The 26,307-nt window shown below is 46.3% G+C and overlaps 2 protein-coding genes across 6 annotated transcripts in view; one reads left to right on the forward strand and one right to left on the reverse strand.

Annotated features, from left to right (window-relative positions):
• LOC115100721 (thyroid adenoma-associated protein homolog) overlaps window positions 1-1,185 on the reverse strand; it is a 61,313-nt gene extending 60,128 nt beyond the window's left edge. For 4 of the 5 annotated variants that reach the window (XR_003859179.1, XM_029619488.1, XM_029619489.1 and 1 more), the window contains exon 1: window positions 1,030-1,185. Coding sequence is in view for 3 of the 5 variants with exons in the window: in XM_029619488.1 (XP_029475348.1) it covers window positions 1,030-1,160 (131 nt within the window). In the remaining 2 variants the exon portion in view is untranslated. The remainder of the gene's footprint in view (window positions 1-1,029) is intronic. The other variant, XM_029619490.1, reaches the window with a different exon arrangement.
• Window positions 1,186-1,811: 626 nt separating this feature from the next.
• GSC2 (goosecoid homeobox 2) lies at window positions 1,812-26,307 on the forward strand. The gene is made up of 3 exons (XM_029571689.1): window positions 1,812-1,916; window positions 23,584-23,810; window positions 25,482-26,307. Exons 2-3 carry the CDS (start codon window positions 23,604-23,606, stop codon window positions 25,584-25,586), a joined length of 312 nt encoding a protein of 103 aa, XP_029427549.1. The 5' UTR covers window positions 1,812-1,916; window positions 23,584-23,603; the 3' UTR covers window positions 25,587-26,307.

Genomic DNA, 26,307 nt, shown 5'->3' on the forward strand with positions numbered 1-26,307 from the left:
ATAATTGCGATGGAGAAGGTACAGAGAAGGGCTACCAAAATGATAAGGGGAATGGAACAACTCCCCTATGAGGAAAGACTAAAGAGGTTAGGACTTTTCAGCTTGGAGAAGAGACGACTGAGGGGGGATATGATAGAGGTGTTTAAAATCATGAGAGGTCTAGAACGGGTAGATGTGAATCAGTTATTTACTCTTTCGGATAGTAGAAAGACTAGGGGGCACTCCATGAAGTTAGCATGGGGCACATTTAAAACTAATCGGATAAAGTTCTTTTTTACTCAACGCACAATTAAACTCTGGAATTTGTTGCCAGAGAATGTGGTTAGTGCAGTTAGTATAGCTGTGTTTAAAAAAGGATTGGATAAGTTCTTGGAGGAGAAGTCCATTACCTGCTATTAAGTTCACTTAGAGAATAGCCACTGCCATTAGCAATGGTAACATGGAATAGACTTAGTTTTTGGGTACTTGCCAGGTTCTTATGGCCTGGATTGGCCACTGTTGGAAACAGGATGCTGGGCTTGATGGACCCTTGGTCTGACCAAGTATGGCATTTTCTTATTTTCTTATGTTCTCTCACACTCATAAGTCAATCATCTTAAAAATGAGTCTCTCTCGCCTTCATTTCCCCTGTGCCTGGGTAGCAGGCAGGCTGAAGTTCTTCAGGAGTTGCTTTGGGAATAGAAAGGGGATTTGACTATTTTAAAGTAGCTGGGAACAGGACTGGTCACCTACTGATAATTTCCCAAGGCAGCTCCTTTCTCTGCCTGCTTGTTAGAATGGGAAATGCACTCTCAGTTCCAGATCCAAACAAGTTTAAGATCCTGAATACTTCGGAAGCTCTGACAACCCGGGCTACTCTCACGAGTTTCCAACTTGTGCTAATACACCTCCTTCTTCTGTCCCATGCACTCCTAGGAATTTCTCGGATGTCCTTCTGGATTTCTTTACCATAAAACGCAAGGGGAGGAGAGGCCTCCAAATCTGCTGCACTAAGCCCCAGTTTCCATAAACTCATATGGCCTCACTCACCCCGCAAACTGCCGCAATTTCTCCAGGAAAGCGAAGACCGAACTCCCCAAGCCTCCGAACCTCGAGGCCCCGTAGAAGAGGAGACAGCGCTGGACCTCCTGTTCCATCCCAGCAGCCGCTTCCGCAGTCATCGCTAAGGGCCGAGGAAGAGGTGGAGCCAAGAGCCCGGGAACTGCCCAGCTCCTCCTGCCCCGCCCCTAGCCCCTTCCATGCCTGATCTGCGCCAGCAGTGAGGGACCGCCCAGCGCCTCCAGACCCGCCCCTATGCGATCTGCGCCAGAAACCAAGTACCACGCAGCGTATCCTGCCCCACCCCAGAGCCCGCCTAGCTCCTCTGGCCCCGCCCCCAGCCCCTTAACTGCGTGATCTGCGCCAGCATCGAGGATTGCCTAGCGCCTCAAGCCCTGCCCCGAGCCCTCCCAGCTTCTCCGGTACCGCCCCCCAGTCCCTTCCCTGCCTGATCTGCACCAGCGGGGACCCCTCAGCGCCTCAAGCACCGTTTCCAATCTGCTCAGTGCTTCCAGCCCCGCCCTGAGCCCATCGAGCACCTCCAGCCCCGCCCACAGCTCCTAATAAGAGAAAAAGCAGTCTCTTACCTGTAACAGGTGTTCTCCGTGGACAGCACGCAAACAGCCACGCAAGTGGGAATGTCAGCCTCCCGCCTAGAGTTCGGGCATGCTCACTATAGATGAAGCTCAGAAAGTTCTTGAAGATCTGAGCATGCCCCTGGATTCCCACTGCCAGTAGCAACAAACTCCTCAGTTCAATCCAATAGCTTTAGCAAATAATTTTGCGAATATCGTATCTTCTTCCACCCTTTCCAGGAAGGAGGGAGGGAGGGATTGTGTGGCTGTTTGCGTGCTGTCCACGGAGAACACCTGTTACAGGTAAGAAACTTTGCTTTCTTTGGGGTGAAGCACGCATTAACAGCCACACAAGTGGGACTCCCAAACTGTGAATGCTAAAAAAAATTTCTCATAGTAACGATTTGGTATTTAGCATCCACTGGTCTTGTGCAGAAAGAGCTAGCAGTCTTGACATAATGAATTATAGTCTTTAATATTATTTTTCCAAATTCTGTACTCAGTCTGAGGTAATGGTCTAAATAGTAATGCTTGATAAAGGTATTGGTGCTTGATGACATCGCCGCATTCAATATCTGTTAGCGGTCAATAAAAAGCTATTGTGGTTGCCCCTGTTCTTATTTGATGAGGTCTGATATCCTCTGGTTTAGATTTTTTTTCTGGAGTGTACAGCGGCGGATTCCCGAGGACAACTGGCCCAGGTATTCACTGCCTAGGCTCTGTCATGGCCGCACACGGCAGACCACGTGACTGGAGCGACTGGCCCACCAGGGGATCCCCGATAGGCCAATCCGCCCCTGGCAGTTTATGCACTGTTTTATCCAATTTTAAATCATCTGTTTGGATACCTTCCCACCGTTTTTAAATTCAGAGTAAGAGACAAATAGCTGATTTGATTTTCTAAAGGTTCGAGTTCAGTTCAAATAGAAGAGCAAGACCCTGAAATCTACATTGCGGTACAATTGTTGCATTTTGTTTTGGTGTGGTTTTGGCAAGAAGACAGGAAGTTCTATAGGCTGATTACGATGGAAATCAGAAGTAATTTAGAAAAAATGTAGGGCTTGTTCTAGGAGATACTATGTCTTCGTGGAAGATTGTATAGGGGGAGTAGGTTACTATTGCCTGAGGTTTGCTTATCCTTCTAGCCGCAGTGATGGCCAAGAGAAATGAAAGTTTCCATGATAATAATTGAAGCGGGATAGATACAAGTGGCTCAAAAGGATGTATTGTTAGTTTTGTTAGCACATAAGTTAAGTCCCATGCCGGCATTGGTGGTCTTAAGGGTGGCACTAACCTTTAAAAAGGAGATAGAGCAGCTTTTAAACTAGAACAGTCGCTCAGCAGCGCATGGTTCGGAAGGAGGTATCTTCAAAGGATACAAATGAAGTATTGGCATCCCAACAGAGAGGTTCCACTAATAATAAATGTAGCCCAAGTGCCTAAATTAAAATCTCACCTGAGCTAAAAGATTCCAAATTATCCCTGTCAACTGCAAAGCAGAATATAAATACAAACAAAAAACACACTTTGAAATGTTTGTATGCTAATGCCAGATCTAAGAAATAAGATGGCAGATTAGAACGTATAGCAGTGAATGATTACATAGACTTAATTGGCATCTCAGAGACATGGTGGAAAAGGATAACCAATGGGATAGTGCTATACCGGGGTACAAATTATATTGCAATGACAGAGAGAAGCGTCTTGGTGGCGGGAGGCACTTTATGTCCAGGATGGCATAGAATCCAACAGGATAAAGATCCTGCAAGAGACTGTTGCGACCGTCGCTGCCCGACGTCTCCACTCCGCCCACCTTACCTCTTTGGCGACTCCCTCTTTGGTTGATGGAAGTTTGGCTGACGCGGTGTCATTTTGCTGACCTCTTCTGGCGTCCCCGGACCGGCTGGACGCTGCCTTCCGTCATGTTCTCCTGAGGCCTAAGGGCACACGCGCGGCCCCGACTCAAGTACCAGCTGTGGCGCGAACCTCAGGGGCGTCCCTCTGAGACGACATCATCATCGCCAGATATTTAAGGTCTCTTGTTTTGCTGGCTAATCGAGTTAGCAAAGGGTTTCCTACCTAGCTGCCTCCAGGTATCGCTGCGGATGGGATTCGCTCTCCGCTTACCTTGCTACTCTGCCTCCTCGGACTTTACCAGGGGTACCCGCTCCTCGGGGGCCTCGCTCTCTCTCTTGCTTTTCAGGCCGCAGTCTGGAACCGGTACTCGCTCCTCGAGAGCCCACGTTCCCGGACCTGCTACTGAATATAACTTCTGCCAGGAAGTCACTGCTGCCTACAACACCAGTGAGTTACCATCTCTCTCCCAGAGCTTTCCCTGGAACCAGGTACTCGCTTCTCGAGGGCCTACTTCATTCCAGCTCCTGGGCTGTTCTAAGAGACTACAGTGTGAGTGCTACCATCAAGGTTTTGTTCCTGAACTCTGCATACTCTGCCTATTCGCTATCTCAGTTTCTCTACAGCTGGGATTGCTGTTCCAGTGCCTGAGGGACTACAGCCCAGTTCCAGTGCCTGAGGGACTACAGCTCTTCCAGCTCACTACTGCCACCTCTGGTGGTTCTCTAAAACAGTTTAATAAAAGAACTAGTGTGTGTCTATCTCCCAACTCTGAGCCTGACCGGTGGTCCCTCTCGGGATCTTCCCCCGTGGGCATGGTCATCTGCCACCGGCCCAAGGATCCATCCACAATTATCACAAATAATAACAGAGACTAAATGCACAACAGAATCTTTATTTATTTATATTCTTTTTTTATACCGAAGTATAGCTGAGTGCCTTCACCCCGGTTTACAGTGTAACAACTTCATACAATGAACAGGTTATAAATTATAACACAGCATAAACAAAGTTATAACATCTCAGCAGTAGCAGAGTATAACATGTTAGAATGAGACAATTTAAGGCTTAATTTAGAAGAAACTTATTAAAGAAGTATTAGAGTTCAAGATGAAGGTTGATATTGATATATATATTGATCATATCAGTCTGTGAATGATTGTCTAAACAACCATGTTTTTAGTTCTTTTTTGAATGTTTTGGAATCTTTGATGGAACTTAGGTATCCTGGGATAGAGTTCCATTCTGTTGGTCCAGCTATAGAGAAGGCTCTATGTCTGGTAGAGGATAGTTTCGCAGCTGAGAGAGGAGGAATGATTAGCTGTAATTTGTCAGAAGACCTTGAAGGGCGGGGTAGAAATCCCTTGTGTGTTGGGGAAGACTATAGTGATAGGGGTATACTACCATCCACCTGGCCAAAATGGTGAGATGGACAGTGAAATGCTAAGAGAAATTAGGGAAGCTAACCAAGTTGGTAGTGCAGTAATAATGGGAGATTTCAATTACCCCAATACTGACTGGGTAAATGTAACATCAGGACATGCTAGAGAAAGAAAGTTCCTGGATGGAATAAAAGGCAGTTTTATGGAGTAACTAGTTCAGGAACTGACAAGAGAGGGAGCAATTTTAGATCTAATTTTCAATGGAGTACAGGATTTGGTGACAGAGGTAACAGTGGTGGGGCCACTTGGCAATAGTGATCATAATATGATCAAATTTGAATTAATGACTGGAAGGGGGACAGTAAGTAAATCCACAGCTCTCGTGCTAAACTTTCAAAAGGGAAACTTTGATAAAATGAGAAAAATAGTTAGAAAAAAACTGAAAGGTGCAGCTACAAAGGTAAAAAGTGTTAAAAATTCCATCCTAGATGTTGCGCGCCCCGTTATGCCTGCTCATCTTCCCAACTCCTCTGCAGGTCCCGGGTCGGCCTCTCCCGTGGCAGCTGCAAGTTCCTCGAGGCCTCAGCGTCCCGTGACAGCAGTTGCTGGGCCTTCCTCAGCGCACCAGGCCTCACGGCGGGGCTCAGCGTCCTCCATGGCATCGGCCCTGCCCCTAGGTGCGTGCGCACGGACCGCCCAGTCCCTTAAAGGGCCAGGGGTGAGTCCAAGCTCTGCAACGCGTCCTGATTGATCACGATATTAAAGGAAGTCCCTGCCTGCACTTCCTTGCTTGGCAATCGGGTCGACACCGTGTGTGTACTAGTTTGCCTCAGTATCTCATCGCTTGTTCCAGTCTTGTTCCAGTGTCCTTCTGTTCCAGCATCTGTCTGTTCCTGCGTTCCCTCAGATATTACCTCTTGGACTGACTATCTGGTACTGACCTCTGTCTGCTCTTGACTACGCTGATCGCTGCCCGGATACTGACCTCTGCCTGCTCTTGACTACATTGACCGCTGCCTGGATTCTGACCTTTGCCTGCCTCCTTGACCACATCTGACCTCTGGAACCTGACCCCTGCTTCGGCTGACTCCTCTTGGACTGACCTTTAGAACTTGACCCCTGCTTTGGCTGACTACTCTCGGACTGACCTTTGGAACTTGATCCCTGCTATCACTGACCACGCCTCCTTGAGCTTGGCCCTGCTCCTAGCCTTGTCATTGCAGACTGTTCTGGCCTTCCTTGATTCCTCAGGCCTCCAGTCTTGACATCAACCATGCACCTTTGATCCTGGTGGGCAACACCTCTGTACTTCCTTTCCGGGAGACCCTGCGAGGCCCACCTAAGTCCAAGTGGCCCGGGTGCCCAAGGGCTCCACCTGGGGAGACCGCGGGCTTCCAGTGGTGAAGCTCCAGCTAGCCTCTGTCTCCTCCTGTGCTCCGCCTCCTGGAGGCCGGTGCTTCCTGGGTCCGACTAGGGAACCGCTCCACGCTGCTCTAGGACAAGGGTCCACCTCCAGGTGCAACACTAGAAGCACAGACCAGATATATTCCATGCATTAAGAAAGGTGGAAGGAAAACAAAACAATTACCGGCATGTTTAAAAGGTGAGTGAAAGAATCTATTTTAGCCAAAAGATCTTCATTCAAAAACTGGAAGAAGGATCCATCAGAAGAAAATAGGATAAGCATTGGCAAATTAAATGTAAGACATTGATAAGACAGGCTAAGAGAAAATTTGAAAAGAAGTTGGCCCTAGAGGCAAAAACTCACAATAAAAACATTTTTAAATGTATCGGAAGCAGAAAGCCTGCAAGAGAGTCGGTTGGACCATTGGATGATCAAGGGGCTAAAGGGGCACTTAGAGATCATAAGGCCATTGTGGAAAGATTAAATGATTTCTTTGCTTTGGTGTTTACTGAAGAGGATGTTGGAGAGATAACGGTTCCAGAGAAGGTTTTCATGGGTGATGATTCAGATCAACTGAACCAAATCACAGAGAACCTGGAAGATGTGGTAGGCTTGATTGTCAAACTGAAGAGTAGTAAATCACCTGGACCGGCTGGTATACCCCCCAGGATTCTGAAAGAACTACTAAATTAAATTTCAGAACTAATAGTAAAAATTTGTAACCTATCTTTGAAATCATCCAATGTACCTGAAGACTGGAAGATTGCCAATGTAACCCCTATATTTAAAAAGGGATCCAGGGGTGATCTGGGAGACCATAAACTGGTAAGCCTGACTTCAATGCCAGGAAACATCATGGAAACTGTTATAAAGAATAAAATCACAAAACATTTAGATAGACATGGTTTGATGGGACACAGCCAACATGGCTTTACCCAAGGGAAGTCTTGCCTCAAATATTTCCTACATTTTTCTGAAGGGGTGAATAAACATGTGGATAAAGGTGAACCGGTAGATGTGGTGTATTTGGTTTTCAGAAGGTGTTCGACAAAGTCCCGCATGAGAGGCTTCTAGGAAAACTAAAAAGACATGGGATAGGTGGCGATGTCCTTTTGTGGATTGCAAGTTGGTTAAAAGACAGGAAACAGAGAGTAGGATTAAATGGTCAGTTTTCACAGTGGAAAAAGGTAAACAGTGGAGTGCCTCAGGGATCTGTACTTGGACTGGTGCTTTTTAATATATTTATAGATGATTTGGAAAGGGGTACGATGAGTGAGGTTATCAAAATTGCGGATGACACAAAATTTTGCAGAGTAGTTAAATCTCAAGTGGATTGTGATGAACTGCAGGAGGACCTTGCAAGATTGGAAGACTGGGCTTCTAAATAGCAGATGAAATTTACCATGGACAAGTGCAAAGTACAGCAAGGGTTATTTTTCCCTATGTGCATTAATTACACAATATTAGGTTCTATCTTAGGAGTTACCACCCAGGAAAGAGATCTAGGAGTCACAGTGGATAATACATTGAAATCGTCGGCCCAGTGTGCTGTGGTGATCAAAAAAGCAAACAGAATGTTAGGAATTATTAGGAAGGGAATGGAAAATAAAACGGAGGATGTCATAATGTCTTTGTATCACTCCATGGTGAGACCGCACCTTGAATACTGTGTAAAATTCTGGTCACCCCATCTCAAAAAGGATATAGCTGCAATGGAGAAAGTGCAGAGAAGGGCGACCAAAATGACAAGGGGCATAGAACGGCTGCCCTATGAGGAAAGCTAAAGAAGTTAGGGCTGTTCAGAGTGGAGAAGAGACGGCTGAGGGGGGATATGATAGAAGTCTACAAAATCATGAAAGGACTTGAACAAGTTTAAATTAAATGGGTTATTTACTCTCTCAGATAATAGAAGGACCAGGGAGCACTCCATGAAGTTAGCAAGTAGCTCATTTAAAACAAATCAAAGAAAATTATTTTTCACTCAGCACATAGTTAAGCTATGGAATTCATTGCCAGAGGATGTGGTTACAGCAGTTAGTGTAACTGGGTTTAAAAAAGGTTTGGATAAGTTCCTAGAGGACCTAGAGGATAAATCCATAAACTGCTATTACGGTAATTAATAAGCAATAGTAGCTTGTGATCTATCTAATGTTTGATACTTGCCAGGTACTTGTGACCTGGACTGGCCACTGTTGGAAACAGGATACTGGGCTTGATGGACCCTTGGTCTGACTCAGTGTGGCATTTCTTATGTTCTTATGGATGCAGGTTCTGAAGACCTCTCATGAAATGTTGAACTAACGGATTCTGAGATATTGGATCTGAAAAAGTTGAAATGTGGTAAGAAGCTATGGCACTTAAGTATACCTTGATAGTGGAACTTGTTAAATGTTCTGCACTTAAATGATGCAAGCAGGTTAATAGCTGCGCTAGGGAGCATGGCTCAGGTTAAATATGTCAAGGTTTGCACCAAATAGAGAATCTAATTCCCAGTCATGCCGGTTCCACTGTCTGCTTAGACAGCCCACTAATATGTTGTCCTTCCCAGGAAAGTATACTGCTGATAGTTCTATTTGCATGGATATTGCTGGGTCCCATATCCGGCAAGCAAGTTTGCAGAGTCTGAATGAGCCTGTTCCCCTTGCTTGTTGATGTGGAACATGGTGACCTGGTTGTTCGTTTGAATTTGAACTGCTGAGTTGAGAAGGTGAGGTTTGAAAGCTTGTAATGCATTGTAAACAGCCCATATTTCTAACTGATCTATGTGCAGGTGCATCTGAGTTTTGGACCATTGCCCCTGTGTGTTTTTGTCTAACAATGCGTCTGTTGTAATCCTGTTTTGATTCTTGGGATTGCACATACTCTGACCACAGAGTAGGTTGCTGTGAATTGTCCACCAATGGAGTGTTGCGTCAGTTGGTCTCAGATGGCTTCGACCTCTGTGCCTCACCTTTTTTCCTTCTCTCTCCACTAGCCTTGGGAAGATGGCTGCTGCCGCGTCTTCATGCCTCTCTCTCCAGCGTCCCCGGAATGGCTACGGCGACGGTATTTGCCATGTTTCTCCTGAGGGCCTCCTAGGGTGTGCGTGCGCACGCCACCCACATCTTATCCACATCATGGTAGGAACCTTGGGGGCAGCCCCTCCGAGTGACGTCACGCCATCCGGGTATTTAGCCTGCCCTTCGTTTGCTAACTGCCGCACTGTTTCTACCGCGGCCTTACAGTATCGACCCGTTTCGGGTCGATACTGTAAGGCCGCGGTAGAAACAGTGCGGCAGTGTCAGGCGCACCCTTCCTCCCCGCACGCACAGTTCTCTTGACCTAGCGCCTGATACTCTCTTCTAATTGCATGCAAATGCATGCCGCGGCTGTGAAGCGTTAGGGAAGGGTTAGGCCCGCGCAACCCATTTTACTGTATAGGCGCTTAATACAGCGCCTATACAGTAACCTGGGTGCGCTGGTACCTGTCATTTCAAATGACATTTGAAATGACAGGCACCAGGAAGTGTAAAAAACAAAATTTTTAAATACCTGTCGGAGGGCCGCGTGGGTTCAGGCGGCCGGCGGGATCCGGGGGGCCGGTGGTCGCGTGTTAAATCTAGGCCGCGGGCGGGTGGGCGCCTGTTGGCGGCGGCGGGGGCGGGTGGACGTGCATTAGTTTCAGACGGCCAACGGGCGGCGACGGGAGCCGGGTGGTCACGTGTTAAATCTAGGCCGGGGTCGCACAGGCGCGCATTCATCCACTGTTCCAGGCGGCGGGGGCGGGTGGACGCGCGTTAGTTTCAGACGGCCGGCGGGCGGCGGCAGGAGCCGGGTGGTCGCGTGTTAAATCTAGGCCGGGTCGCACATTCATCCACTGCCGATGGGGGCTGCCTCCGGAAACCCCCACCGGCAGTGAATGAATGCGCGGCATGTGACTGCCTTGAGCACCGAATCGCAGGGGTCGCACAGGCGCGCATTCATTCATCCAGGCTCCTCCGCCGGCTGCTTTCGCCGCCGGCTCCTCCGCCGGCTGCTTTCACCGCCGGCTCCTCCGCCGGCTCCTCCGCCTGGATGAATGAATGCGCGCCTGTGCACAGGCGCGCATTCATCCACTGCCGGTGGGGGCTGCCAGAGGCAGCCCCCACAGGCAGTGAATGAATTCATTCATCCAGGCGGCATGTGACTGCCTTGAGCACCGAATCGCAGGGGTCGCACAGGCGCGCATTCATTCACTGCCGGTGGGGGTTTCCGGAGGCAGCCCCCACCGGCAGTGGATGAATGCGCGCCTGTGCGACCCCGGCCTAGATTTAACACGCGACCACCCGGCTCCCGCCGCCGCCCGCCGGCCGTCTGAAACTAACGCGCGTCCACCCGCCCCCGCCGCCGCCGCCTGGAACAGTGGATGAATGCGCGCCTGTGCGACCCGGCCTAGATTTAACACGCGACCACCCGGCTCCCGCCGCTGCCCGCCGGCCGTCTGAAACTAACGCGCGTCCACCCGCCCCCGCCGCCGCCGCCTGGAACAGTGGATGAATGCGCGCCTGTGTGACCCGGCCTAGATTTAACACGCGACCACCCGGCTCCCGCCGCCGCCCGCCCGCCGGCCGCCTGGACCCACGCGGCCCTCCGACAGGTATTTAAAAATTTTTATTTTTTTTTCTGACAGGTTTTATGTGTCCCACAGCATTACATTTTCTCGATCATCTCTGTATCGCTTTTTTTTTATTGTGTTTTATTGTTTTTGAGTATCTTAAGCGGTGTCGATGGATTTGTTACTAGACTCACAGTCCTAACTCCTACTAGGGGGAGGCGGTAAACTAACACGTTAAGGCCGCGGCAAAACAGCGGGTTACTAAGGAGATAATATCAGCGCCCGTTACAGTATCGGAGGGGAATAGCTAATTCCTTCATTATACAGCTAATTCGTTCATTTACATGCTGCGTGCGGAAAGGGTTATGTGTCTATTTTACGAAGCGCTAAGGACGCGTGAAACTGGAGACTGTATCGCTGGATCGCCTTACTCGTCTGTATTGTGCGCTCCCAGCATGTTACAGACGGGAAATCTTCAACCGCACGTTACTGTATCGACCTGAAACTGAGTTAGCAAGGATTGGATATGCCTCCGGTCTAAGCTGCTCTGCCGCTTCCTTGCTGCCGCTGGAAGTTCTCTCTGCCCTCCAGGGCCATTCACCTCTAACCTGGGTACCCGCTCCTCGGGAGGCCCTATGCTTTCTTTCAGGTGTCTATCTGGGATACCAGGTACTCGCTCCTCGAGGGCCTGCTCTCCCTGCCTTGGTGCCTGCAAATCCAACTACTTCTGCCTGCCAGGATCATCATCTAATACAGTTATCTATTCAGTGAGTAAACTAACCTTGTCAGCTTGTCTCACCTTCAGCTTCAGCGCTGTGAGTCTACATCCGGGACTGTCTCCTCTACCCATTGCAGCCTACCATCATAGAAGTGTGGGATGGGGCTCCTCTGCCGAGGACCCCTGGTTACCTCACTGCTGCCGTCTCCTGGGCAGTACCCTCAAGCTGTATAATAAACAAGAATTCTCTGTGTCTGCATGTATAGAGTCTGGCCTAGTACTGCGGTTCCTCACAGGGCTCCTCCCCGTGGGAGTTGCCATCTCCATAGTACCCAAGAATCCACTCAAACACCTCGAAACCATAACATGGAGAGAGTTCTTTAAATGCTCTGATATGGGAACTTTGGCTGTAAGAGATTGACGGCTCTATTTCCAATAAGACCTCGGATGCCACTGTGCTTTCCTCATTTTTAATCTTGCATTGGGAACTACATGGACCATGAAACCAATTATCCTTAACATTCTTCTTGCGTCTGTATTGCTTCTTTTGGAGATATGGTGAATCAATTTTCCGAGAGCTTCTGCTCTTCTTGAGGGAAGGAAGGCTTTCATTTTCTAGGTGTTGAGAATGGCCCCAATGAATTCCAATTTTTGTGAAGGGTAGAGATTTGATTTCTTTAAATTTATTATGAAGCCTAGGTCCTAGGACCTTTATTACTACTCTTGTATGGTGAATGCTTTCGGATTCTGATGTGGCTGTAATCAGCCAGTTGTCCAAATATGGGAATATGAGAATATTTAACTTTCGACTATGAACAACTACCACTGCTAATACCTTCGTGAATACTCTTGATGCTAAGGCGAGACCAAATGATAGAATTAATATTGAAAATAATGTCCCTGAAATGAGAATCTGAGAAACCTTCAGTGCTTGAGTCTTATGGGAATGTAAGTATAGGCGTCTTTTAGGTCTATAGTCATTAACCAATAATCCTTTTGAAGAAATGGCATTATTGTCTGTAGAGAAAACATGCAGAACTTCTCCTTTCGGAGATGCTTGTTTAACAGGTGTAAATCTAAAATAGGTCAGAATTCTCTTGTTTTCTTTGAGATTAGAAAGTATTTTGAGTAAAACCCTCTCTTTTCTTGAAATAGAGAGATCCTTGAGATGGTTTGAGATTGGAATAGGGTTTTTATCTCTTCCCATAGTTTCTCTGATTTTAGATGTGCTGAAGGGTTGGTGATGCACTAATGGGTTTTGGGAAATTTTTGAAAATTTAAATGATAGCCTTGTTGAATTATCTGTAGGACCCATTGATCTGCTGTTATATTTTCCCATGCTTTGAGAAATTTTGTGAGTCTTCCTCCTGTCAGGGACTCAATGGAGGGTTTGAGGATGTATATGATATCAAAAACTCTGTTGAGAGCACTGTTTAGCAGAGTTGTTCTGCCTAGTATTACATCTATTACTCGATCGAGATATTTGATTTCTTTGAGATTGATTAACTCTCTGAACAAATGCATTATAGTTTTGAGGCTATTTACGATAGTAGCTTTAACTACTAAAACAACCTCGATATGAAGAAGAAGAAGAATAAGGTCGTTTGTATGAACAGAATTGACCTCTTCTATTCTGTTGTTGGTTGGTGGAGTTGGATGAAAGAGACTGTAAGGCTAGATTTTTCTTTTTGAGTAACTCTACTGCCTCGTTTACTTTTTCACCAAAGAGGTTCTCTCCTTTACATGGTGTACCAGCTATCTTCTCATGAATGTCTTGACGGACACTTGAAGCTTGTAAAAATGCCATTCTTCTTGCTGCTATGGCTATGATGGACGTTTTAGAAGCAATGTCAAAGGAATTGTAAATTGCTCTAGTAAGATGTTTTATAGCCTCATCTGAATATTTAGTTAATGTTTCACACTCCTCCTTCCTGTCTTCTGGAATAGCATCACTGAAGCTTTTGATACTATTGGAAGTACTGAATAAGAATTGTGCAGTCTGAATTTGGTGCACCTCAATATGTGATTGTAATATAGCAGCCGAGAATACCTTTTTCACCATGTTATCTAAGATCTTCGGATCTTTTCCAGGAGATGAATTTGAAAAGGTTTGATTTTTTTGGGACATTTCATTGCTGACTGTACTATAAGGGATTCATGTGGCAATTGTGATTTTTAATTGATCAACTCTTTGGATTAGGGATAATTGTTTGTTGAATATTCCATCTTACATCCTACAAGTTAAGAAAAGCATCCAATATAGGTATGGTTTTGCTGGTAGTTCTAGGTTGAATAAATTGCAATATTCCGTCCTCTATAGGAGCCTAGTATCCTGTTTCCAACAGTGGCCAAGCCAGGTCACAAGTACCTGGCAGGATCCCAGGGGGTAGATAGATTCCAAGCTGCTTATCCCAAGAATAAGCAGTGGATTTCTGCAACTCCACTTTAATAATGTTTTATTGACTTTTCCTCCAGGAACTTGTCCAAACCTTTTTTAAACACAGCTACACTAATAGTTTTCACCACATCCTCTGGAACGAATTCCAGAGCTTAATTATGCATTGAGTAAAAAAAAGTTTTCTCTTACTAGTTTTACATGTATTAGCCAGTAACTTCATTGTGTGTTCCCTGGTCTTTGTACTTTCTGAAAGAGTAAACAATCAATTAACATTTATGCGTTCCATTCCACTCATTATTTTATAGACCTCAGCCATCTCTTCTCCAAGCTGAAGAGTCCTACCCTCTTTAGACTTTCCTCATAGGGGACTCGTTCCATCCCATTTATCATCTTGATCGCCCTTCTGCTATATCTTTCTTGAGATGTGGTGACCAGAACTGAACACAGTACTCAAGATGAGGTCGCACCATGCATTATGAAGCATTACAGAGGCATTATGATATTCTCCATTTTATTCTCCATTCCTTTCCTAATAATCCCTAGCATTCTATTTGCTTTCTTGGCTTTCTTGGCTGCTGCTGCACACTGAGCAGAGCTTCCAGGACTTCTTTGTTCCTTGGATGTATCCCATCTGACCCCATTTCCTTATCTGCTTTTAGTTGAGCTAGCAACTCATGAACAGTCTTCTGAAATTTGCTTCAGCTTTACCTTACTCCCAATCCTATTTGTGACAATTTTCTGTGGTCCTTCGCCAGGCCCTTTCTCAATGAACCCTGAACAGATATATTTGTTAAGCATTTCCACTTTCTCCTTGTCAGCCTCCATGTATTCCTCGCCTTCACCTCCAAATCTTACAATCCCACTTTTCTATTTTTTTTCTATCAGTACCATATCTAAAAAAAAATAAAACAAGTGTTGCCTTCTGTTTTGCTGTATTAGCTGATTTTTCTTCCATTTGCATCTTTGCTCTCCTGACTAGTCAGGGCTGGCGCAACCGGGTGGGCAAACCATGCAATTGCACACAGCGGTATACCCGGGGAGGTGGTGGGCCAGCCGGTCGGCAGCAGAGGCGGAGAGAGCACCACCGTGGAAGAAACAGAGGGCCGCTCATGCTGCCACGGGGGAGGGGGGAGACATAAGAACATGCCATACTGGGTCAGACCAAGGGTCCATCAAGCCCAGCATCCTGTTTCCAACAGTGGCCAGTCCAGGCCATAAGAACCTGGCAAGTACCCAAAGACATGGGGGGATGGTGTGGAGGGGGGCACGGAGGAATGGGGGTAGCAGCGGGGGCTCTATGCATAGGGCAGTGCAGAAACTAGCGCTGTCCTTGTGACTACTTTCCCAGCTTCTCTTAGCTTTTCCAGATATTATTGCTGCCTTCCTCTTTCTGTCATCTCTTGGATGTTATGAATGCTAGACTCTTCTCCTTTACCTTTTCAGGTACTTCTTTAGAAAATCATCTCTCCTTTTAGTTTTGCCCTCTGCTCTTCTACTTTTCCATCCAGCTAAGGACTATATGTAACCCAAGGGATGTGCTTTCTGCTCTAAACTGGCCTCGAGCATGGATATGGGAAGGCAAGAATTTAAATCCAATTCCAACCTGCTAGAAAGAGTTTCGGGTCCAACCTCAGCCCAAAGTCTACAATTATGCTTATTCACTTTCTAATTGTTGAATCACTACCCAGTCCCACCACAGGTGAAGGAATGTTCCGTCTGTCCCTACAGATTCTCCAGCAGTCTGCTGGCTTCTTAGGTACTTTTTCACTGCGGTTAGGTGGGCTCTAAAAATGGATTGTGTATTGGGATTCCCTACAGTTAGTCATAACAAACATCTGTTTCCTTACAAAGTATTTTCATTTGTTGTTACTTCAACCCTTGATATTTGTCTCATTATGATGTCTGCTCAGCTACACGACTCACTCACTCACTCACTCACTCACTCACTCAAAAAAAGCCCTGCATTCCAAAGCCCATGAAACCTTCCATCTTCTCAGATAATCCCATGGTCTGAAAACAAGGGAGACTTCCAAAGAAAATGAGAAATAAAAGACATTTCTCTGTGGCAGACAACTAAAAGCTTCAAATGTTGTTGTTGGTTTTTTGTTTTTTAGCAGAGGAGTTTAAAAGGAGCAAAGATGAGGTATTCTCAGCCCCAAGCTAAACAGACTGAGGGGGGTGACACAAAGGAAGTGTGAGAGGGAGAAGGACAGGGGTTTAGCGCTGATCTCTCTGCCAAAGGCAAAGATTTTTACAGCAAAGAAATTCACTTGAAGCTAACTAACCAGCTAATACAGATTAGCCTAATCTTCCATAATGGTTTTAGTCTCTCTGTTTAAGCAATGGGAAACAGTAAATCTTTTTTCTTTCCTATATATATATATATATATATAAATATATAGCTATAAGCATTCTTCCCCTCCTCCCCACCTTTCATAGGAAATAGCTGCATGATGCTATCTTGGCCACGGCAGTAATCCGTCTCTCTTTATTACCCTTTTGCAGCGGGGCACGAAGATTTTTTTCCGATTGGTATTTTCCTATGGACAGCTATCAGAAGCCCCTTTGTAAATTCTAGTTTCTAAATCCCGTAATTCTTTTGATAAAAGGAGTATTACTAGTCACATTTTCTGCAGAGAAAGAACCAGGGCTGGATGAATAAAAGCAATCAACAGATACTAATAGTGTAAGTGTGTTTGTAGCTCTTGTGTGTGAGGGGAGCTAACGTTGGTTTTTAGACCAAAGCTGCAGGGTGAGCAGGGAGTGCCACAGGGGAAAGGAGCAGGCGGGCCCCTTCTAGGTTTGCCAGCCTCACTCTAATATTGCTTCCGTCAGCTTTGTCCATTCTGCAGCATTGAGGCCTATGATTTTATTCTTGTTTCTTTATGAGTTTCTGTCTTTTACTTCAATGTTATCTTCTTCTTCTCATCTGATTTTAAGATGATCCGTTATCTATCCATGGGCAACGGCTACTCCAAGGATATTAGCATAGCTAACACACACCACAGCATCTTAGACCCCAGGAATCTGAGCATGCGTAAGGCCTGTCCCTTCATTCTGGGATCCCAGGAGTCTTCTTCATGCATATAAAGTGATGTGGTGTAATGGGACAAAGCCTACATGGATTTAGCCAAGGGAAGTCTTGCCTCATAAATTTGCTACATTTCTTTGAAGGCATAAATAGACATGTGGTTAAAGATGAGCCAGTTGATATAATGTATCTGAATTTCCAGAAAGTATTTGACAAAGTCCCTCATGAGGGATTTCTTAAGGAAATTAGAAAGTCATGGGATAGGTGGCAGTGTCCTTCTGTGAATTGCCAACTGGTTAAAAGATAGAAAACAGAGAGTAGGGCTAAATGGTAAATTTCCCAAAGGAAAAAGATGAATTGTGGAGAGCCCAAGGGATCTGTTCTGGGATCAATGCTTTTTAATACTGTATAATTATAAATGATCTGGAAATGAGAACAACACATGAGGTGATCACATTTGCCAATGACACAACATTTTTCAAAGCTTTCAGATCTCAAGAAGATTGTGAGAAATTGCAAGAGAACATTACAAAACTGGGAGACTGGGCATGCAAATGGCAAATTAAATTTAATTTAGACAAGTGCAAAGTGATGCACTTAGGGAAGAGAAACTAAATAATAGCTACAAAATGCAAGGTTCCGCATTAGGAGTCCCCATTCAGGAAAGGATCTAGGCATCATCGTTGAAAATATGTTGAAATCTTCTGCTCAGTATGCAGCAGCAGCCAAGGAAGCAAATAGACTGCTAGAGATTATTAGGAAAGGAATGGAGAATAAAACAGAGAATATCATAATGCCTCTGTATCACTCCATGGTGCAACCTCATCTAGAGTATTGTGTGCAGTTCTGATCACCAAAACTCAAAAAAAGATGTAGCAGAATTAGAAAAGGTACAGAGAAGGGTGACCAAGATGATAAAGGGGATGGAACAATTTCCCTAGGAAGAAAGGCTAAAGAGGTTAGGACTCTTTAGTTTAGAGAAGAGATGGCTGAGGGGGAATATGATACAGGCAGAGGCGTACTTATAGTACTTGGCACTTGGGGCGGATACTTCTTTGGCACACACCCCCCTGTAATATATAATTTTAAAATTTCCTAAACATTGATAAAATATTTCAAAACAGCAAACACATCAGATAATACCCAATAATTAAAACTAATAAGGATTTTAAAAATCTCCTGCTCTCCATATCCGTCACCCTAAGATTGTTGCATGCATAGACACACACACACACAAAGTATGTTCCCTCTCTCTCATACACACACATACATGCTTGGTGAGAGACAGAGGGAGCTTGCATGTGTGTGAAAGATACACACACTTTCTCTGTACCTCTCTCACCCACAGACATGCTTACTCCAGCTATCTCTCTCTCTCCCTCACACACACACACACACACACACACACTTCCTCTGTGTCTCTCTCACATGCTAACCCACATACATACTTCCTCTCTCTCTCTCTCTCTCTCTCACACACACACACACACAGACAAAAACTGAACTGAAAACCACAAGTCAGATTCTGTATGCAGTGCAACAATGGAAAAGCAGAAAATCACTATTCCTCAAAACGATACAATTAAGAAATATAAACCAATCAAAATAGTAAAACCATACTAAAAATATACATTTCAAAACAGCTGATGAATAGAATAATATTCATAAATTAGAAGTTCTGTAAAAGTGTTTAAAAAATTCCTAAACATCGATAAAATACTTCAAAACAGCAGACATCAAATAACACCTAGTATTTAAAACTAATAAGGATGTTTAAAATCCCCCACTTTTCATACCTGTCACCCCAAGATTGTCATGAACTGTGGGTACGTACACACACACACACACATACACACACACAGAGACACAAACAACATCTGTCTCTCACACACATACACACTTGGTGAGAGATAGAGGGAGCTTGAGTGTGTGTGTGTGTATGTGAAAGAGACAGACATGTTTCCTCCGTCTCTCTCTTACACATACACACCTCATTATCTCTCACACAGGATTCCTGTCTCACCCACGCGTGCACACACACACACACACATGCTTCCTCTCTCTCACCCCCACCCCCGCACACAGGTACCCTCTCACACATAAGCACCCACAGGCATACTCACACTCACTCTTCTATACACTCACACCCTGTCATATACACACCCACACCCACCTTCTCATACACACACACACACAAATGCACTCATACACACACACGCTCAAACACCCTCATATATGTATATATATATAGATATATATATATACACACACACGCTTACTCTCTCTCATCCCCAGCCCCATGCACAGGCACCCTCACACACATAAGCACCCATAGGCACACACACACTCACTCTTCTATGCACTCACCGTCTCATACACACACCCACACCCACCCTCTCATACACACACACACATCCTCGTATACTCATATATACATACCCACCCAAACACCCTCATACACACAGACCCACCCAAACACCCTTATATATATATATATATACACCCACACTCACCCACTCATACACACACCCACACTCACACAAACATCCTTGTATACACATGTACACACTCACACAAATACCCTCATACACACACCCAAACACCCATATATATATATATATATATATATATATACACACATACACACACACATGCTTACTCTCTCTCATCCCCACCCCCACACACAGGCTCCCTCTCACACATAAGCACCCACAGGCACACACACACTCACTCTTCTATACACTCACCGTCTCATACACACACACCTACCCTCTCATACACACACACACACACACACACACACTCTTGTACACACCCACCCAAACACCCTCATACACCCACACCCACCCACTCATACACGCACTCCCTCATACACAGGCACTTACTCTCACAGGGCCAGTCTCTCCCTTCTTCAGCCACTGACGGCAATGCTGGGCCTTTTATTCTGGCACCGGATCCAGGAAATGCCGGAAGCTCTGCCACTGCAGCTCCATGCATTTACTGGTGGCGTTTCCCCGCTACATCACTGTTCCATGCCACCACAGGACCTTCCTGCGCACCCCTCCCCCCGTTGCCTCTCGGGGCGGACTGCCCCCTCCCCCCCCTCCTTAGCACGCCTCTGGATAGAGGTCTATAAAATAATGAGTGGAAAGGAATGAGTAAACATTAATCAGTTATTTACTCTTTAGAAAAATACAAAGACCAGGGGACACACAATGAAGTTACTGGGTAATACATTTAAAACTAATAAGAGAAAATATTTTTACTCAACACATAATTAAGCTCTGTAATTCGTTGCCAAAGGATGTGGTGAAAAGTATTAGTATAGCTGTGTTTAAAAAATTTGGACAAATTCCTGGAGGAAAAGTCCATTATCAATTATTAAGGGAGAGTTTCAGAAATCCACTGCTTATTCTTGGAATAAGCAGCTTGGAATCTATCTACCCCTTGGGATCCTGCCAGGAACTTGTGACCTGGATTGGCCACTGTTGGAAACAGGATACTGGGCTTGATGGCCCCTTGATTTGACCAAATATGTCAATTCTTATGTTCTTATGATGTCCAGTCTATTAGTCCATTCAATGGCCTTCTGACATGCCAAGTAGAAAAATGAGGCTCCCAATGGGCAGGTTGATATAATGTGCTTCTTGCTGTGAGACTCATGGCTACAGTCTCACTTAGGGTCATCTCTCATCTTTCACTTGTTGAACAAATGGTCACATCATTCAGCCCTGTGTGGATTCTGTTGAGCGCTGTCCATTGTCTTCAAGGAAGGTCAAAGCAGGGAAGTTCTGCTGTAGAGTTTATCCAGTGAGCTGCATATATCCCACAATTCTATTCATCTGCTTGATGGTTTGCTCCCTAGCACCCTAGGTACTGCCTTCTGATTTCCAGAGTGGCCTATGAATAGCAAGATTGGTGCATTGCCCGTGATATTTTCTGTGTCATAATAGAACTGCAATGAAAGAGAGAAGGAACAGAATGAGTCAGCACCAGGAGGCCCAGGCTAGACTCGAGAGCCCTTGTCTCTGTCTTCAGAGCAGCGTTTAGCTGCCAGTTTGTTTGCTGATTGCAGGTTCCTGAGACAGAGTAGGATTCTGCAGCAGAATGCACAAGGGCTCCTGTTGTACTGTTCTGGATGTGCTCTCCCATGATTTTCTGGATCAGGCTCATCCTGGTTTTTACTTCTGGGCTGGTGTTAGTTAATAAGGCACATAAGTATGAGTCCTGCTGTCTAAGATCACATCCAATTAGTCTAGATGTGGCTACTGGGCAAAACAACTTATGTGAAAGGAAACCTTGAATCCTTTCTCAGATTCTGGATGAGGGTGATCTGAATATGGATAACACTCACATCTTATTTTGGGACCCCAGGATCTGAAATTGGATAATGAGTGGTGTGGAATGAGTAAACATGAATTGGTTGTTTACTTTTTCAAAAAGTAAAAAGACTGGGTGACATACAATGAAGTTACTAGATAATATATTTAAGACAAATAGGAGAAAATATTTTTTTTTATTCAATGCATAATTAAGCTCTGAAATTCGTTGCCAGAGGATGTGGTGAAAGCTGTTATTGTAACTGTGTTTAAAAAAGGTTTGGACAAGTTCCTGGAGGAAAAGTCCATAAACCATTATTAAGGTGGACTTGGGGAAATCCAGTGCTTATCCCAGGGATAAGCAGCTTGGGATCTATCGCCCTTTTGGGATCCTGCCAGGTAGCTGTAACCTGGATTGGCCACTGTTGGAAACAGGATACTGGATTTGATGAACCTTTGGTCTGATCCAGGATGGCAAACCTTATGTTCTTAATTTCACTATCAGTTTCAATTTAGATTTGTTTCACACTTTCCACTAAATATTGCTCAAAACAGTTACAAGAAATATCAGTAGCAATAAAACATCATAAATCAATATAATATCAGTATAATCAACATAATATCAATAGCATCCTAATAATGCATAAATTATAGTAACAATTCAAAATAGTACAATACAATCAAACTCCCCTCTAACCACCCTGCCCCGGCAAATTCCCATCTCACTATACAACAGGATCTCCTAAATAGAACTCACACTATAATAAGATCAACTAAAACCCCACATTAACAACCCCCAAATAACAATATCATTCAAGCTCCCAGTCCCTCTCTGTTGCTCTGGAAGAAACACCCAGAGGGGTAACCCCTTCTCATGGGAACTGACCCACTGGTGGCCAGCCCCTAGTCTTGCCAGCAGGAAGTGGAGAGCTGGGACGATCACTTTCCTGTAAGGGGAGAGAGAGGCAGCTTTATCTAGCAAAGACTGAATTTCATGTAACTGGGCTCAGCCCTGACTGCCCGCTTCTCTAATACTTTGTGATATGACAGTTTTCTTTTGATTGCAAAAGCTTGCCTTAGATACTTCTGCTTCTATTCAAGTTAATCCTTTGCCAATTCTAGAGCGGGGAATTGCTGTTTTCCCCTTCAGGTACTGGAAGGCGCCCCCCCCCCCCCCCCCAATACAATACAGATCATATAAAGTGCCTAAAATGGGCCCTCCAGATGGAGAAAGCTGATTTCTTTCTGAACTCATTTCGGTGGGATTAGCTAAATCTTAGATCCCATACGAACCCTTAACAAAGACAGCCAAGATTAGCTCGAATTTATTGTATTCACATGGGGGAGGTTTTTCTCTCCGAAGGGATTACTATTTTTGTTTAAGATGGTCTCAACTATAAATCAGACAGCTCAAAGAAGAGATAGATATATATATATATATACATTTTACATACAAAATCAGAGTAAGCGCAATGCAAACAGCTTTAAGGTCTTAAGAGAAGAGTGCGGTCCCTGCACCGGCTGCCAGTCTCGGCCCTTGCTCATGGCTCTGGAGGCTCCCCGGGACAGCGGCCTCCCCAAGGGACGGCCACGGAAGCGTCGGCCTTTCACCATCGAGCACATCCTCTCGGCTCCCAGCGGGGAGCCCCCCAGCCCGAGCGGGCCGCCCTGCTCCGGCCCCAGGCAGAGGCCGCAGCGGACAGGCTCTTGCAGCTGCTGCTGCTGCTCGCACTCAGGCGCCCCTGCCTCCCAGGGCTCCCCCGCCTGGCTAGGTAAGGAGTGCCCGGGGCGCTAGTGGGGCAGCTGAGGTGACTGGAGCGCTCTCCCATAGTGCGCCTTGGGGTAGGGCGAGCTGCGCTGTGCGGCTGCTTCCAGCGAGATCATTGCCCTCCGAGCCCCGGGCTGCCCCTCCCCCCCCCCCCTGCTGCTGCAGAATGCCGGAGAGCGTCCAACACGCAGAGCCCGGAGGTCGCGCTGCGCGCTATTGGTTTTGCGCTACTGGAGACAGGTCAGCGCTTCCTCTCATGCCAAAAATCCGGCTTTGCCTTTGTCAGAGGCTCCTGGGCTGGGACTGGAAAAAAGAGAAAGGGGTAAGGGGGTTGTAAAAGGAGATGTTCCCGGAAAGGTTTCCGGGAGGTTTCCATTGCCTGGAAAAGACGACAGAATACAGACCAGATGTACTAAGGGAAGCAAGTTTGGCCCTGGAAGTTCACCATTTTTTGCGTCGGGGGAAGATCGGGTTTTGCTCGGTCCAGGCTGATGGAAGTAGTTCTGCTCTGTTTTTTTTTAGCTGCCAGGTTCCCCTGGCCCATGAAGCTGCTTCACCCCGATGAATCTGCTCCGGCCGAACAGGGCACCTTCCCGCACCTGCAGCGACGGACCCGCCGGCACCGCACCATCTTTACCGAGGAGCAGTTGCAAGCCCTGGAGGCTCTCTTCCACCAGAACCAGTACCCGGACATCATTACTCGGGAGCAGCTGGCCAGCCGCATCCACCTGAAGGAGGAGCGAGTGGAGGTATCTGGGGGTTGAGGGAGGGGAATGGGTCCTTCGCCTCAGCCAGGAGGGCAGCTTATCTGGCTCATGATGTGGGACTGAGGCTGGCTGAAGTGCTTTCACCCTGTGACTCAGAGGTCTTCAAGGTGACACTAAGCTCCCTGGAGAAGGAAGGGACTGTCATTTATATGCATCTGTGCAGCACTGCATATGTCTAACAGCGCTTTAGCAGTGATTGATAATAATAATAATAATAGTAGAGTTACAAAGTATTCCTTTCTAACAGTGCGTCTCTTATATGTGCGTAACCATGAGCATTTCCCCTGTTTCCTGTGACTACTCAGAATGGGGCGATTCCTGGGATGGGAGGGAAGGTGGAGAATGGAAAAGGGATGTCACTAGATTGTCCAGTTAGTCTTAACAGGTTAGTCTTAACAGGTTATTCATAGCCTGGTTCCCTTAGACCACATTTAAAAATAATAATTTCTGGGACATTTCCTACTGAACAGAACTATAAAGTCTGGAAAGAATGGTGAGTAGGGTTTAAGGAGAAAGCTGAAGTAACCTTGCAAAGGCAGATTGCGTCAGCATTAGCAGCAGGACTGAGGGCACTGCAAGAAACTGCAGGAGCTTAGTGCTGAGAGAGCTGTAGGTGAGGCAGGAGCTGTGTGTTCAGTACTGGAGATCTGCAGGAGCTGTGTGTTCAGTACAGGGGAGCTGCAGCAGAGGCAGGAGCTGTGTGTTCAGTGTTAGGGTAGCTGTAGGTGAGGCAGGAGCTTTGTGTTCAATGTCTGGGGAGCTGCAGGAGAGGCAGAAGCTGTGTGTTCGGTGCTATTGGAGCTGTAGGAGACGCAGGAACTGTGTGTTCAGTGCTGGTGGAGCTGCAGGAGAGCAGGAGCTGTGTGCTCAGTGCTGTTGCAGCTGTAGGAGACGCAGGAGCTGTGTGTTCAGTGCTGGTGGAGCTGCAGGAGAGCAGGAGCTGTGTGTTCAGTGCTGGTGGAGCTGCAGGAGAGCAGGAGCTGTGTGTTCAGTGCTGGTGGAGCTGCGAGAGAGGCAGGAGCTGTGTGTTCAGTGCTGGTGGAGCTGTGAGAGAGGCAGGAGCTGTGTGTTCAGTGCTGGTGGAGCTGCGAGAGAGGCAGGAGCTGTGTGTTCAGTGCTGGTGGAGCTGCAGGAGAGCAGGAGCTGTGTGTTCAGTGCTGGTGGAGACGCAGGAGCTGTGTGTTCAGTGATGGTGGAACTGCAGGAGAGCAGGAGCTGTGTGTTCAGTGCTCGTGGAGCTGCAGGTGAGGCAGAAGCTGTGTTCAGTGATGGTGGAGCTGCAGGAGAGCAGGAGCTGTGTGTTCAGTGCCGAGGGAGCTGCAGGAGCTGTGTGTTAGTTGCTAGGGGAGCTACAGGAGAGGCAGGAGCTGTGTGTTCAGTACCAAGGGAGCTGCAGAAAAGGCAGGAGGTGTGTGTTCAGTGCCCAGGGAGCTGCAGGAGAGGCAGGAGGTGTGTGTTCAGTGCTGGGGAAGCTGCAGAAGGCAGGAGCTATGTGTTCAGTGCTGGGGAAGCTGCAGGAGGGGGTAGAGCTGTGTGTTCTGTACTGAGGGAATTCCATGAGAAGGTAGGAGGTGTCTTTTCAGTGCTAAGGGAGCTGCTGTCAGCCCTGCATCACCTCCCTCTCGCACACTCTCATTGCACCTTATTTCTCAGGTTTGGTTCAAGAATCGAAGAGCCAAGTGGAGACGGCAGAAACGAGTCTGTACTTCAGCTCTCTTCCTCCAGGGAGCCAAGAGACCTACAGAGGAGACTTGCTAGAGATCCACTGCTGCCAGGCCCCAGGAACCTCCACAGGAAAGAAATCCTGCAACGGGACGGATTCTTCTTCAGACCTGTCTCCTAGAACAGCTGGCTGCCTATTCTTGTGCTAGCTAAAGCAGCTGGTCTCACCCTGGGGTTTCCAGGGGTAAAGCAAGTTAAACTCTCTCCCTTCTCACGTTTCCAGCTGACAGCCCAAGAGCTCTGCTTGCTGGATTAGTGCGGTTAAAGGTGTGCGCTTGTGTTGCATTCTCATCACATCTTACATCACAGACAAAGGCATTCTCTGTCCTGCTCCTCATGAAGCTTCCAGTTCCTTTAAAAGAGGTTCTGCTCTCATCTATCTACCAGGCCCTTGGTGCCTCAATATTCTCCAGCACCTTAAAAGGATATTCAAAGTATCTTCCTTCTTCTTAGTGCCAGGGACAGAAAGAGAAAATGACAAGTGCCAGAAAGACCCTTTTACTGTTTTATACTCAACCCAAAGAGCCTGAAACAGCCGCATAAAGAGTTGATTTAAGAAAGAGGTCCATAGGATGCATATGGCTTATTGTCTTAAGGTGTGCACACTTATCACATTTTTTCTCTGAAAGCAGAAAACATTTATGCACAATAGTAGATAGATATAATTGAAATCCAGGCTCCTTCTGTACCATATGAGGGCTACAATAGTGAAGCACAACTAATCTCTATTTGTATTCTATCATTGAAATACAATATT

The sequence above is a fragment of the Rhinatrema bivittatum genome, chromosome 11, assembly GCF_901001135.1.
Source record: "Rhinatrema bivittatum chromosome 11, aRhiBiv1.1, whole genome shotgun sequence".
NCBI lineage: Eukaryota > Metazoa > Chordata > Amphibia > Gymnophiona > Rhinatrematidae > Rhinatrema > Rhinatrema bivittatum.